A 14468-nucleotide genomic window follows, 5' to 3' on the forward strand; every position below is an offset into this window, starting at 1 on the left:
GGTGAATAGACACAATCATGTGCTAGGGAATAGCTAGATGAAAGATGGTTTGAGCTGAAGAGACTGTCGAGCCTTCATGATGAGTTACCAGTCCGAATTAATTTCACTCGCATGGTGGCAGCACCAACAAGGTCGTAAAGCGGAAGTACTATTACGAATGTATTGTTGAAATTACCACAGAAGAAGCAGGTTTGTTGACATTCTCCTCCCTGCTGACAGCTGCCTAATATTCGGTCTTGCCTCTGGAAAAAAAGAGATGAAGAAGCTATTCGATGACATCAAGAAGGACATTAAATTCAAATCGTTGGGCCCTGGGAAGAAGCTTTCGGAAGAGAGCAAGTAAATGGCAAATTTCTCCCACAAAGTTGCTTTTCGCGTGTGATAGGGAATGGCTTAAAACGTTAGCACTTCGAGTCTGTTTACTTCATTAATAGTCACTCAATCGGCGTTTCTTCAGTTAACTTCTTGTCCCGTTGCATGTCACATTTGGAATAAGCTGTTGTCATTTGTTACTTAATATTACACTCAGAGCAGACGTCTAATTTCAGCCGGGCTAACGGTAAATCCCACACAATCTCATTAAGTCACGTGACCGCTGCTGCTCTACAATGAGATAGCAACTGAGGGCAAATGTTTCTGGAAGAATTACATGTATGTGTTCCATTTCATAAAAACATGAAATTTTGAGTTATCCATGGCCAAGATTCCAGTCCCATGATTATTCAGTCAGTCCTCCCAATTACTGTTCTCAATAAGTGACTAATAATTTAATTGCCCTTACTGTCATTATATAAGTACAATTAAATTTAATGCTTGACCATAAAATGCATAAATAAAGTCATAAAAAGATTTGTGTGCAATAAAAATTAAGGTAAAAGGGACTTGAGTGGTTACCAGCACTTGAGTTAGCTCCAGTGTTTTTAGTGCAGTGATAAAATACCCTAAACATCAAGAATGATGACACACCTAATATACTTTTGTGCTTCCATAATGAAAAAAGTGCACCTGATAGAGGACAGAAGAGTTCTGGTAGCAAGCAACCTCAACGCGAATCTCCTAGCGAGGGTTCCCAACGAGCAGGTGCGGCAGCTCTGGCCAGAGTTGAACAACATCAGCGGCCGAAGGTCCAGACTTCCCAGGATGCCATCAGGAACCAAGGTGAGTTGTACGCAAAGCCTCATACCTGTAAGTGAAGGACTAACATTACTTGAGGAGCCTCATGGAGGTGCAAAATTGTGCCAAATGCCAACATGTGATTGTGCTGGTTTGCAGTAAAGCGGGAATTGGAGGCCGAGGCTGCTGCTCTGGCCGGAAAAGAAAAAGCAGCAACAGCAGAGGTACATCGAAGTCATCCGGGAGTCAAACATCAATCCGTGCAACGTCAACTTCCCCCCATCCCTGATTACTAGGGAACCAACGTCGCCGGAAGGGAGGGACTCTCTGTGTCCGGTGTGTATTTTACCTGCCCACTAACGGGAGCCACATTAACCAAGAGTGATCGAGATGTCCACCTGAAGGAGGCCATTTTGATGGTATATCTTATAATTATTATTATTTCTCAAATTCCCTCATATTAAGTGCAAAGGCTTCTTTGACATTACATTTTTTTTGTGTGTCAGCGTTTTGAGGAGGACAACGTAGAGGCATCCGTCATGATGATTCACACATTTAATAAAGATAAAGAGAAGGTGAAAGCAGCAGTGGACATTATAAGCAAGTAAGATTAAATTATTCATGCCAAAAAAAAAATGCTACGACAATTTGTAATTTTTCTTCATTTCCCACAGATATGTCGAAAATATTTGTAAGAATCCTTCAGAGGAGAAATACAGGAAGATCAAACTCAGCAACAAAGTCTTTCAGGTATGTTTTTTTTTTTCCTAATCGACTTTTATTGCCACCTGGTGGCGAGACGTCGGCATTACAAGTGTTGTCCTATTTGACCATTCTGTTTGTTGGTGGTTTATAGGAAAAATTGCGATGTGTGGAGGGCAGCCGAGAGTTCCTGGAAGCTTTGGGCTTCATAAGCACAATGCTCGTTGTCGACGGTCAAGGTAAATCCAAGAAAATTGTCATGTGATTTTTAGTAAAGTAAAGTAAATACTATTTATTACCTGTACTTTGTGTGCTTGTTTGGAGACTAGAGGAGGAAGAGGAGTTTCTGGTGTTGCCCGAGCAAAGTCCCGACACCCTGGAGCTGATGAAGGAGCGGCGGGATCGCCTGCAACGGGGCGAACCCGTACGAGCGCTGTTGGACCGGCAGGCTCAGGCCTTCCGGGCGTCGGACAACGCCACTCGCTTCGAGCTTCCGTCAGAGTTCTACAACCTGAGTGCCGAGGAGCTAAAGAAGGAACAACAGCAAAAGTAAGAAAAAAAATTAGTGTTTTTGGGGCAATAAGTAAAATATTGGAGTCATGTCTTTTGTCAGGAGTGACTTGGTGGAAAAGAACTCCATGCTTCGAACCAAAGCCATGAGGGAGCGAGATGAGCAAAGGGAGAGGAGAAAGTATAACTATACTTTGCTCCGTATCCGGCTTCCAGATGGAAATCTGCTCCAGGGTACATAACAATATGCAAAAAAAATTCAGACATTTTGCAGAAGACTTGACTCACGTGCAACCCATCTTAGGGACATTCTACGCCTGGGACCGACTTCCCGTGCTGTTCGGCTTCGTGCGAGACTCCTTGGTGGATGGCTGGCAGCCATTCGAGCTCATCGCACCCGGTGGTCAAAAGTTGCAGGAGGATGAGGATGTGGCTTTAGCTGAGTGTAACCTGGTAAGTGACATCCAACAAATGATATGAAAGAATGCATCGTTAAATCAGGTGGCTTTTTACACATAACCATATTGGACACTGTGACATGATATCATTTTCTACATGACATTCCTTTCTTACTCTGAAAGGTACCTGCAGCTCTTCTTTCATTCGCCTGGGATGCATCCGTGCAAGCAGATATTGTAGCGGCAGGAAGTAAAAGCTCAACTCTCCTCAAACCAGAACTGCTAGAGACTATTCGCAATCTGAGCTGAAAGTTGAGTGGAAAAATATGCCCATGCCAATTCCCCTTTGCTAGGAGGTGAAATTGTCCCTCTCCAACTGACCATTCATATTTGTATTTATTACCGTCACTGCTAATCGTCTAACAACTGCTAACGTTTGCTTACGACACCTAACTGACTGAAGTATAAAGACAATTGATTCAGGATGCATAAATGTTAGAAAAGTGATGAATATGTTGCTTCTTTCACACTAAAATCCTGCAACAGAAGATCCAAAACTGTAACATTTGTATATTAAGAGCATTAAAGAAAGGTATGTTTCCCTGGTGGTATTGATAAGTCCTTTCTTGGATTTAACAGAACACCTTTATAAATATTAGTATTCCAAAAAATGACTTACTGAGGAGAAAAATATTAATAGCGAGATTTTGGAACCACAGTTAAAAGGTCAAAAGGGATCAAACCTGGGTCTTCTGTTGCCGTGCACATCCACCAATTCTGCAACATCTATGTGAAAGAAGTCTTTGATACGACCTCTGAAGGAAGGAAAATGTAGTTTTGACCTTGTTCTCCTGTTTAAACAAATTGAATGATTTAAACCTTTCCACAGAGCATGTCAATAATGGTAGTTTAAAGAGGTGAGTTTTATTTGTTTGTATCAAACATCTGTTGTAAAAAACAACAAAAATTAAAAAATCAAAATACAGTAATTAAATCAGCCCTGCCAGTGAAACTTCAGTATCTGACTTCATTTTCCTACTGAGACAAATGCCATTATTTCTTTTGTCGTTTAATTGCACATGAACCCATAAACACTCCAAGGTCTTCATGCACCTTGCTAGTTTGGCTTTTTGTTTTTTTGCGTTTTCCCTCACTGATAGAGATCAAGTCATAAAGACTTATTTCTATAAAGCTAATTTCTCTCTGCTTTCCATGTGATCTATGGTTTCCAAAATGCATTTTTGTCAATCTGTATTGTCCAAAATAAAGATTGCTTGCTTTGCATCTGATTAATGTTATTATTATGTAAGATTATACAATCCCTTTATCAGCATCAACCTTGCAAAAACAATGAAGCTGCTTAATCATTTTTTTTAAATTTTTTTCTTATTCAAGTACGCTAGCAAAACATTTTTTTTTAAATTCCAAATACTATCTTTTCGCCAGATCTAACTACACGTACAAAACTAGCAACTATACTCTAGCTGTTAAATGTTGGTTAAGGACCAGGATAAATAGCACCAAAGGAAACATGAAGGAACCTTTTAATCTGATTTTACTCTTGGCAACCAATATACAATAACATTAAAATGAAATTTCTAAAACGTAAATAATGCTGTTTTTTTTTTTCCGGACGATTCTTACAGTCAAGGACTTGAAAACACTCGACCTGCCTGAGAGACCTTTTAAGGCAATTTTCTGGCACCTGGTGATGGGGCGATGCTTACTTAGCACACAACTGTACTACCGCTTCATTGCCACCTTTTCAGGGGAGGTTATTTAGGAGGACAATGAAGGAGTGGGGTGAGAAAAGGTCGAAGCTAATTGTTCTCAGGTTGTGGCAAGGGTTGGAGCAGCAGTTTCTATTGGGAGAGCAGCTGTTTCAGACAGAGTGACTTCCATTTCATCACTTCCATCGGTGGAGGAATTCTGTTTGGCTGAGCCTATGCAGGAAAGTGGATGAGATTCAATTACAATTTTGCACATTTGGATACATGGGGGGAAAAACAATATAAATATGACCATAAAAACAAGTTCTGTTGCTTTCTCAATGTTGTGTCATTCTTTGTGAACTTTTCATGTACCGTCTGAAGCTTGCTAGTTATTATTTTGATTGAAAAGTGCAGTAATGGGCTCTCAATGATACAAAAGACAGATTTTTATTTTCTGCATACGCCCATTGCGTCTTTTCTCTTAAAGGTGGCATAATTTAGTGGAATATTGGCAATAAGTTAAGAAATCGCTAAGTCAATGTGCCTAAACAGTAGAAAAAAAACAAAAACAGCATCAAAGATGACGATTTTGACCAATGTTTTCATTGTCGCATAACCAATCAATATCATTTCAACCCTAAAAGCCTGCCATTTTTTTAAGTAGCATAAGACTCACTCACCACTTTGAATGGAGACAATAATGCAGTCTTCGTCATCATCCTCCGTGTCTGCTTGAAAGCCGTCGGCCTCCGTTTCTTCCGTCTGACCAGGGTGAGATTCGATGAGCCAAACTATTTCCTTTTTGTGTATTTATCAAAACGGGTTACCTGTTCTCGGTCGTTAAATCGTTTCATGAATTTGGTGATGGACATACTGCCGGTGCTCTTTCTTTTAGAGGCCGACGAAGTGGCGGAGGGAGTCTGCGGCGTAGTGGGGGAGTTGCCATGAGAGCCCGTGGCCGCCTCCTCGCGGGTGTCTTCCCGGGCACCGCTGGTCGAGTAAGACCACTGGCCTGGCACCGGGAGGGCCTCGAGGCCGAAGCGGGACAGGACGTCTTCGTGGACGTACCAGCAGCAGCGTCGGTAGGTGGCACGTTTCTCATAAACGGCGTTGTTTTTAATGAGACGCTTCACCTGTATTCTGAGGACAAAACAACATTATACAAAATATTTTTGAAAAATGCGCCTTTCACGTCAAGACATTCAATCTTTACCGAGTGGGAACGTCCGCTGAGCTCTCAGGGCTGGAGAGTGGAGCGGGTGACGTGGAGGCTGTTTTCTGATGACAGAATTCCTGAAACTCTGTGATAATTACCTTGCTGCTATTGAGGTTACCGTGCAGCAGTGGCAGCAGCTGGCTGAGCACTGTAAAGAAAAAATAATAATCAAAATTAAGTATGCAATATTTTAGGGATGATCTCAGCCCTCAGACTTACATTGCATTTCTTTTGCACACTTTTCAGTCTGTTCCTCTGGACTGACACTCAAGTCCGCTTTGGGTAGAGGTTCGATGAGGCACGCGGCGTACGACTGAAGAAGGTCGGAGACCGAGCCGTCGCCCTCCCAGAGGCAGCCCCGCACAACTGGTAGCAGGAACTTCATCTTACTCTTGGTAGACATTAGCTCTTCCCATTCCCTAGCTTTCACCCTCTGCTGCAGTTTCTGCTTTTCAAGGTCACCACCATCCTGCAGAATCACGCAACCATTAAGAAAGTTTGTCAAACGACCTTCTCTATACCATGTATTTATGCTATTGAGATCCCTACCACTTCTTCTAATGCCCCTTCATCATCTGAAAGATAACCGTGCGGGACAAAAAAGCCATCGTTGTCATCATCGTCCTCACCTCCCTCCTCTTCGTCCTCCTGGAAAAAAAACAAACAAACAATCATTACATTTTCAAGCACTTGACAACTTAACACTTAACAGTAAATACAATTTCTTCTTCGCAATTCAAAACAAGATCTCAGAGGGCTCAAAAAGAACCAAAAATACGAGCAAGAATGCACTTCCACATGGATGAGGGTTACATTATATTAATTATCTTTCATTAGGTAAAAAAAAGTGCTGTTAACAAGCTCGGTAAATTTGAAGATTCTTATTTCAGTCTTGTCAAAATGTATATACATCAATTAGTGTACCCCCAAACTCACCCCTTCACTGTGCGAGAGGGACTCCCCGGGTTCCTCTTCCTCCCATTCTTCATCACTATCGACCTCATAGTCCAACAGGTCCTGAAATTTAAAAAGAGGAACATAGTAGCTCAGTTTTAGAACACATTAAGCTTGTATATCAAGGTATGACTGTATATTTTTAAAAACTGTATTTTTTTTTTTTTTCAAATCAGTGAAAGAGACCACACATTGTTTTAGTCTAGTATATTTATAGTAGATCTGACCTCTAACTTGCAGTATTGATGATAGAATGTAATTTTACCGTGTCTTTCCTGAGGGGACAGCGTGGTGAGATGTGCAAACTCTTCTTTCTCCAAGTGCCCCAGTAAGCCGGGCGGTGATTTTCCCGAAACAACAGAAGCTTCATCGGACCGTACAGTTTCCGGTCAGGCACACCTTCTGGATTGGGCGCAGTCATGTCTATACAATCGCTGAGGAAAAAGACCAACAATTGATAAAACAGCAAACCAAAAATAGATAAATCATTTCTAGCATTTTTTTTGTATCCCACCTATCTGGGTTTTGAACTCTGGGCCTGGTAGCAGCAGAGCATCGTGGCTTCTGGCCAATCCAGTCCTTCAGTAAAGGCTGACTATCGCTGGATTGTAACAAACAGAGATCCAGTTCTTCCAAGGCGGATTCTTCACATTGAACCCTGCACAACGGCGCCATGCACATGTTGTCCTTGATCTCGAACGGAGCGAATTTCCCACAAGCCACCGCGAGAGTCTGACAAGGAAAGTGGATGAATCGATTATAGGCTAGCCTCCAATTTGTGTCCTTAAGGGTAGTTGCAACTCACCTTTGGAGCCTGCTGGATTTTGGCCTTCTGTAAAAACCTAGTTATCTCGGCTTTCTCTGCTTTGAGGCGCTAATAAAAAAAAATCACAAAAAACATCAAATGACATCAACACAACTGAAAATTAGAGGCACAAAACAGCTATCTAGCCTAAAAATAAAGTCTCACTAATAGCTGCATTTCCTCCAAGCCATTTTTTTTAAAGATTTTTTCTGTCCAATCACAAGGCAATTTAACTCACAATCTCACTTATTGAGAAATGAAACATTTCTACACAACTCACATCTTTTTCTTCTTTGACCCGCTTTTCCTCTTCTTTCACCCGCTTTTCTTCTTCTTTCTTACGTTTCTCCTCAAGCTTTGCCCTACAGAAGAAAGCGTCAATGAAAATGACAGGCCAAAAACATGACAACTCCAACTTAGTGGAAGTATGACTTACTCCAGTTTCGATTTTCGCTGATCCTCCTTGGCTTTTAACTTCTCTGCCTTTTCTCGCTCATCCTTTTCCTTTTTCTCCCTCTTTTCTCGTTCGTCTTTTTCCTTTCTCTCCCGCTTTTCTCGTTCGTCTTTTTCTTTCTTCTCCTGCTTTTCCCTTTTGCGCTCCTCCTTTAGTTTGCGACTCTCTTCTCTCTGTTTCTCCTTAGCGGCCTTGGCCTCCTCCCTTTCTTGACGGATTCGAAGCCTCTCGTCCTGCACTTGGAGACTCTACAGAGTGGAACAAAAAAAAAAAAGTTTCTCCATTTATTAAGTCATCTCTCAAACATAAAACTATGGAATATAAAATTATTATACTAGTCTCACCTTTAATGAACGTCTTGTCTTCCTTTTATTTGCGGGTGTTTCAGGAGTGGTTGTTGGCTCCTAGGAAGGGAAAAATAGAAATAAGAAAACTAAATTGGAACAAAAGGTCTGTGGACCATTTGAATGTTTCATGTCTGAATTCAGTTTTTTTTCTATATTTGCAATCAGCACAAATTATACTTTAGCTAATCCTGTCAAATTCTATTTCAGTTTTTACAAGGCAACTTTATATTCCTTTTCCATTGAATTTTTTTCTGGCAAATTTGGCCTTTTCAATTGGATTCACAATTTTCCATAAATCAAACTTTATGGCAGAATTCAATCATATTTACATGCCTTATATTTAATTCCTTTGATATGAGCATATAAGCACATTTGTCAGGTATTTTTATAACTTAAAATTGAGTGGTCTACTGCCACATACGTGCACACGTACTGTAGTCGGTGTGGTGGTAGTGGACTCATTCTTTTTAGTCCGTTCTGGTGTGCTCTCGTGAGAGGAACAGCCTGACGAAATTGACAAGGCTGACTTGTTGCCCAAAGTGGACACGTTTGCCGAAGCATTTTCTTCTTCCTCTTCGCTGTCCGACATGGCTGACTTGTCCAAAGTGGAGACGTTTGCCGGAGCCTTTTTCTCTTCCCGTTCGCCATCCGATTCCCGCGTCGTATCAAGAGGCAAGATCCCGTCCTCCATTTCGTTCTCTTCGTTTGCCAGGTTCTCTGAGGAGTCTGATGACGTGTGCGTGTCGGCGGCACGATCGGCACGTATAGAGTTCACGGGGGACGCGTTGGTGTCCCCGCATTGTCTGTCTTTTAATGTGCGGGTGGTGGTGGTGGTGGCCGCATTGCGGAACTTGACGGGAGATGGGTTGTCATCGGTCAGATCTACAATGTTCTGTTCTGAAGTGCGCTTTTTGCTGAGGAAACAATCGAGGGGCCCTCGGCCATTAACCAAAGGGGGTCTATTGGAGACGACTTGCAGAGAGGATTCATTGTCATTCTCTCTGTCAGAGACTCCTTGTTCGGGGATAATGTGTGCACAAGGACGTTTCGGTGATGGCTTGCTTTCTTTTGGTTCCGAGTTCATACGCTTGAAAGGGAGACGAGCTGCATGGGAAAAAAAAACATTGAATAAAATGTTTAAAATTTTAAGATTCCTGAATATGCTTAATAGTGAGGAATGATTAAGGATTATAGATAGTTTGGGGAAAAACTTTTGCTCAGTGTTTTTTTGTTTTGGGCTCCATGAGATGGAGTTGACTCTACTTAAGTAAAATCTCAACATGCAAAATTACCTTGTATGAGTTTCTTGTTTGATGTACAATCCATTCCTAAAAACAGAGGGGCATCAGAAATCAAATTCAGAGAGAAAAAAAAACAGAAAGGATGGCCTTTGCAGATAATACCCAGAATGAGCATTGGATAACTGAGTCCTGCGAATACATAGTACTTTATTGTTCTAGTGCCAACATTTGGGCCAGGTGTTATTCACATACACAAAGCGTCGATTTACATAGAACACGGTACCGAGTCGGTTTTAAAATGGTTTGGTCTGCTCTCCCGCCACCCAGTGAAACAACATGTTTAGTTGTTACTAACAACAACAACAACACATATACCAAACTTTTTTAAGTCCAAAAAACGTCGTGGCCTAACAGTTTTGAGAGTTCGGGTATCTAAAGAGATTTTTCCTTTAAGAGAACATTTATTGACGGCATTCTGATTTGATTAGCTTAGCAGAGATAGCCTAAGAAGGGCCAATCAGTCAACGGCGGTTCAAGCTGGATCTCCCCGTCCTTTGAGGACCTTTACACGGTAAGGCAAGCCACTACTTGGCCGGCCATTGTTGAGAAGGTTAAAGTAGGGGAGTTAAGACCAACGTGAACTTAGCTATGTTTAATAACCTTCAATGGTGACGAGACGTCCCATTTTCCATGACAATATGAGGGTCAACTTTGATTAACCGCGTAGACGCAAAGAATAGTTAGCATTTTCGCAAGGCCAACACGAAAATACTCATCTACTGAACACAATCACGACTGAGACATTCATTGTATGCAACATATAGAGGAAAACCCGAGGCGTTCGACGACACAAGATACATTTATTTATTTCGATAAACATCGAGCAATAATGCATTAGCTTACCTCTTCTACGGGGTTTCGAAGCTGCCAAGTGCCCCTCCACTGATGCTGTCTCCGCCGCCAACATCCTCGCACAACAAACGCTTTAAGGTGGATAAAGTTTCAATGCGAGGGAAAGAAACGGCCCCGGTCGAAGGGGGTACTATTTGTCGCTATACAACCGACATGTAGTGCTAATTCGTCCCCCCTTGTTTGCACACAGCCGGGGTATTTTCTTCCCGACTACTGGCCTCGCGCTCCTTGTCGGAATTGGCGGGAGGATGCCGCCTGCGTCAGAGCGCACAGCTGATTGGTCACTGTGGGTTAACCGGAGCGTTTGATTTGTCTAACATCAACGCGCGGGGTAAAATAATTGCACTTTCGGTGTAGAATTAAAGAAACTAATAATGTTTAAAACATTGTTTATGTTAATATAGCCTATAAGAGACCATTTAAAAAGAAGTAAAATTGCATTTTGACGATAGTAAATACTTAATATGTTTTCGGGCACGCTTTGTACATTAAAGCAGAGGTTATGAATTATACGTCACTCAGATAGCTGCATCGGGTGCTTCAATTGGTCAAAGAGTTTGGAGAGCTGCGTTCATGGTATTCTAAAAGTCGGAATTCGGTCTAGTGCGTTGTTCGTTTAGGTTGTCAATCAATAAAAACGTTTATCTCTTTAACTTATTAAATTTATTATCATCGACCTCTAAGACAATTCCCTGATTGCCTCTGAATCAAATATAGTCAAATCACATAATCACAACAAATTATCAGAGGGAAAAACAGGGCCCTTAAAACACATCCTTAAATAAGTGAAAATAAATAGGGAGATTTGGAGATCGTGCAGATGGATCCATTTTAATTAAAAAAAAATTCTAACATGCTACCCCGAGGCCTTTTGAACTTGCGTGTTTTAAAGCGGTGATGCTTCATAGATGAAAGTCACGCGCTTCCTGTTTACAAGATGACGTGGCTTGTGGATATTGTAGTTTTTTACGTGATCTAGCGCATTCAATGAGTTCATTTGGGAACTACAGTGTCACGCAGCCGCAGTCGTGAATTTAATGGGCGGGTCGAGGAAATGCATCCGATTCTTGGTTGATTTGCTGGTCATCACCCGCGACCACCCTTCAAATCTCAACGCAAAAAAGGTAAGCGGTAGCCCAGTTAGACTACCCCATCTTTTTCTATTTTTAACCGTGTCTCCTCAGTTGTTGTTGCATGGATTCTTTGTCCCGACCAGTGGATTGTATGAATTAAAGTTCAACACCCCCCACAAGGGGGACAACGCATTTGCCAATGATAAACCCATGCAGCCTTCCTGAACCATATATTTCCGTTTTTAGTTGTGTTTAAAGTATACATTTGCAAATGTAAAATAATATGCATTTAATTATCCTTATTTAATCAATTAGGCATTTTTTTTAGTACAGGCGAATGTTTAAAGACGACATGACAATAACGCAATATGTTGCATTTGTGTATATATTTATTCTTTTTCAGGTTGACAATCACATTACAACATGACAGGTGAGTGTGCCTTTATATCGTTTTTGTCAAAATTTGGAAAAAAAACATGGCTGTGTCCTTTTAAGTGACCATTAAAAACTTGTCATAAATATAATAACATCTGAATGCATACATTGATTGGTTAAGTATCAGTCACATGATCAAAATGCAAAAACATTGATCAGCACACACAAGTCAACTAATACATTGCACAATAAATGACTGACATTGGGAGTTATTACATCATACTTAAATGTGGTTTCACCATCTCCACAACTGGGGGAAAAAGTTTAAAAAATGCTGTTTACTATCATAGCAACTTTGAAATCGGTCGCAATTCTTTCTTTTGCAGGCCATGAAAACAACTTTCCCCCTCTGCCCAAATTCTTAAGAGTAAAGCCGTGCTTTTATCAGAACATCCAGGAGGAGATTCCCAGTCAACATCAGCAACTGGTGCGGCGAATCTTTACACTGTGGATGAGTGAGTCGTCTTGTTATGCGTAGGAGGATGCCATTTCCCGTATGCATTCAAATCGACCTCTTTGTCCACCACAGTTTATTCAGCGACGCTGTGCTTGAACGTGATTGGCTGCATCGCCTGGTGGGCCGCGGGAAGTTACGCCTCTAATTTTGGCTATTCCTTGCTGTGGCTGATCCTTTTCGCTCCTTGCAGTTATATATGCTGGTTCAGACCTATATACAAAGCCATCAGGTGTGTTGCCATGTATAACACTGCCGGTTATAGATGAAAAAATGCGTAGTTATATACTTCAGGATCTTTATTTGATCGCAATTCTATAAAAGAGGATTAGGCCCACGGAAGGGAAAAAAGATGGCTAAAACTCTGAGAATAAAGTTAGAAATCTGACAATAAAGTCCAAATTTTGAGAATAAAGTCAGAATTCTCAATTCTGAGAATAAAGTTAGAATTCTCAATTCTATCAGAATTCTCATAATAAAGTCAGAATTCTCAATGCTATTAGATTTTTTCAATTCTGACTTTATTCTATGAAGTCAAAATCGAGACTTTTTTTTCAGAATTCTGACACAAAAGTTTTTTTCAAGTGCTTTGACCTAAAACAATTATCTTAGCTATTTGATATAACTTTCTGTCATTTCACAACAGAGCGGATAGTTCCTTCAACTTCATGGCCTTCTTCTTCATCTTCTTCCTTCAAGTAGTGCTGGCCTTTATTCAATGTCTAGGATTGAACAACTGGGGTATTTGGTAAGTAGCAGTCATTCACCACTTCATTTTAATAACACTTGGGAGACTATCCAAAAACCTAAGTCTCATACACATATCTGTTTCTTCTCACTCATTTCTATGCAGCGGTTGGATCGCCACCATCATGTTTTTCAAAACCAATTTAGCCGCCGCCATCATTATGCTTCCCACCACGCTGCTTTTAACACTGGTGACCATCTTAATGTTGCTGGTCCTCATTAAGGTGAGCAGTCACAAAAAAAAACGTCTTCCTAAAAGAGCATTTCTCATCCTTCTTCTCGAACCCTCGCAGGTGCACAGACTGTACCGGGGCATCGGGGGCAGCATGGCGCATGCTCGTGAAGAGTGGGGTGCCGGAACGTGGAAAGACGCGGCCGTGAAAGCTGGTGAGGTCAGCGTTGTCGATCCCAACTCACAAGGGCCAAGTTTGCCACAGTACCCAGCATCCGTGCCCAGTTATACGGACAACCGTGCTTGGTGACCAATCGAGAATTGTCGTAATATAGATGCAAACCATTTCAAAATCACCCAATGCGTCTTTAATGGAAAACAATATTGTTGTTTTTTTAAAATACTTTTTTTTTTGCAAAATTGCCAAAAACCATTGTAAGGAACATTATTTTTAAATCCCGCAATGATGAATATTTGTCACTGTCCAATTTAAAAACAAACTTAATTCCATATTTGAATTTTTTTTTTAATATAGCCAAAACACAAAATCAATGTTTTTTTGTATATTTTAGATAAAACTAATTTGGGACATAGGTGCTTTTTAAATTGGATAGCAAAAATATTCTTCTATTGTGGATATGAGTTGATATGCCTTATAAATATGCTCGTAACTCAAAGCTCTTATAGTTTACATATTAATTTTCCATTCAAATAAAAGGTAATGGTAAAAAAATACATTGTGTTACTACACACTTGGTCATAGGAGAAATGTAGCTTATGTCATTTCAAGTGAAAGACTGAAGGAAAAAAAGATAAAATAGAAAAAGATGACAATGTGTGTCAATCTACTGGAATGCAAATCATTAAAGATGTCTTCTGCATGTAATGTGAACAGTGTGCAGGAACTTAAACACTGTTTTTTATTTCAAAGACCAAATGCTTTAGCTGCTGTTTAAAAGAGGTGTTTATTATATATTAGTCTTAAGGGTAAACACCATTTTTTGAGAAAATGCTTATTTCTTAAGTCTCAACTTTTCTTAAACTCCATTTTGTCAAAATGGGGGGCACTTTTGACACAGGCATGTGCCTTATTTGCAATGTATATGGTCTTAAAAATATTAGCTGGAGGGATTATATGTCACAAAGTGTCCTGGAATATTTTTTGAATTTCAATTTATGAATAGTATTTTCTTCATTTTTTTTTAAATACTACATTACAGTAT

General features: G+C 40.5%; 3 protein-coding genes across 4 annotated transcripts; 2 read left to right on the forward strand and 1 right to left on the reverse strand.

Annotated features, from left to right (window-relative positions):
• The first annotated feature begins 45 nt into the window (after window positions 1-45).
• Window positions 46-3324, forward strand: ubxn6 (UBX domain protein 6). Its single transcript, XM_077716847.1, has 11 exons — window positions 46-339; window positions 1001-1158; window positions 1273-1337; window positions 1410-1532; window positions 1620-1717; window positions 1788-1863; window positions 1970-2054; window positions 2145-2364; window positions 2429-2559; window positions 2630-2778; window positions 2907-3324. Exons 1-11 carry the CDS (start codon window positions 257-259, stop codon window positions 3030-3032), a joined length of 1314 nt encoding a protein of 437 aa, XP_077572973.1. The 5' UTR covers window positions 46-256; the 3' UTR covers window positions 3033-3324.
• Window positions 3325-4250: 926 nt separating this feature from the next.
• Window positions 4251-11212, reverse strand: chaf1a (chromatin assembly factor 1, subunit A (p150)). Its single transcript, XM_077716848.1, has 16 exons — window positions 10356-11212; window positions 9504-9539; window positions 8645-9315; window positions 8209-8268; window positions 7847-8112; window positions 7691-7772; window positions 7411-7479; window positions 7120-7337; window positions 6871-7039; window positions 6588-6668; window positions 6201-6299; window positions 5871-6120; window positions 5649-5799; window positions 5263-5575; window positions 5116-5197; window positions 4251-4666 (listed from the first exon to the last, which is right to left on the reverse strand). The coding sequence occupies exons 1-16, from the start codon at window positions 10417-10419 to the stop codon at window positions 4554-4556; spliced, it is 2724 nt and encodes a 907-aa protein (XP_077572974.1). The 5' UTR covers window positions 10420-11212; the 3' UTR covers window positions 4251-4553.
• scamp4 (secretory carrier membrane protein 4) lies at window positions 9964-14467 on the forward strand. Of its 2 annotated transcripts, XM_077716856.1 has the most exons (8): window positions 10005-10023; window positions 11375-11488; window positions 11841-11867; window positions 12199-12327; window positions 12402-12558; window positions 12973-13074; window positions 13180-13297; window positions 13367-14467. In XM_077716856.1, exons 3-8 carry the CDS (start codon window positions 11861-11863, stop codon window positions 13553-13555), a joined length of 702 nt encoding a protein of 233 aa, XP_077572982.1. In that variant the 5' UTR covers window positions 10005-10023; window positions 11375-11488; window positions 11841-11860; the 3' UTR covers window positions 13556-14467. The 2 variants fall into 2 exon arrangements, with proteins under 2 accessions (XP_077572983.1, XP_077572982.1); XM_077716857.1 differs by lacking the exon at window positions 11375-11488 and having other exon boundaries at window positions 9964-10023.
• The last annotated feature ends 1 nt before the right edge of the window (window position 14468 follows it).

This window comes from Stigmatopora nigra, chromosome 5, assembly GCF_051989575.1.
Source record: "Stigmatopora nigra isolate UIUO_SnigA chromosome 5, RoL_Snig_1.1, whole genome shotgun sequence".
In the NCBI taxonomy this organism is placed as follows: Eukaryota; Metazoa; Chordata; class Actinopteri; order Syngnathiformes; family Syngnathidae; genus Stigmatopora; species Stigmatopora nigra.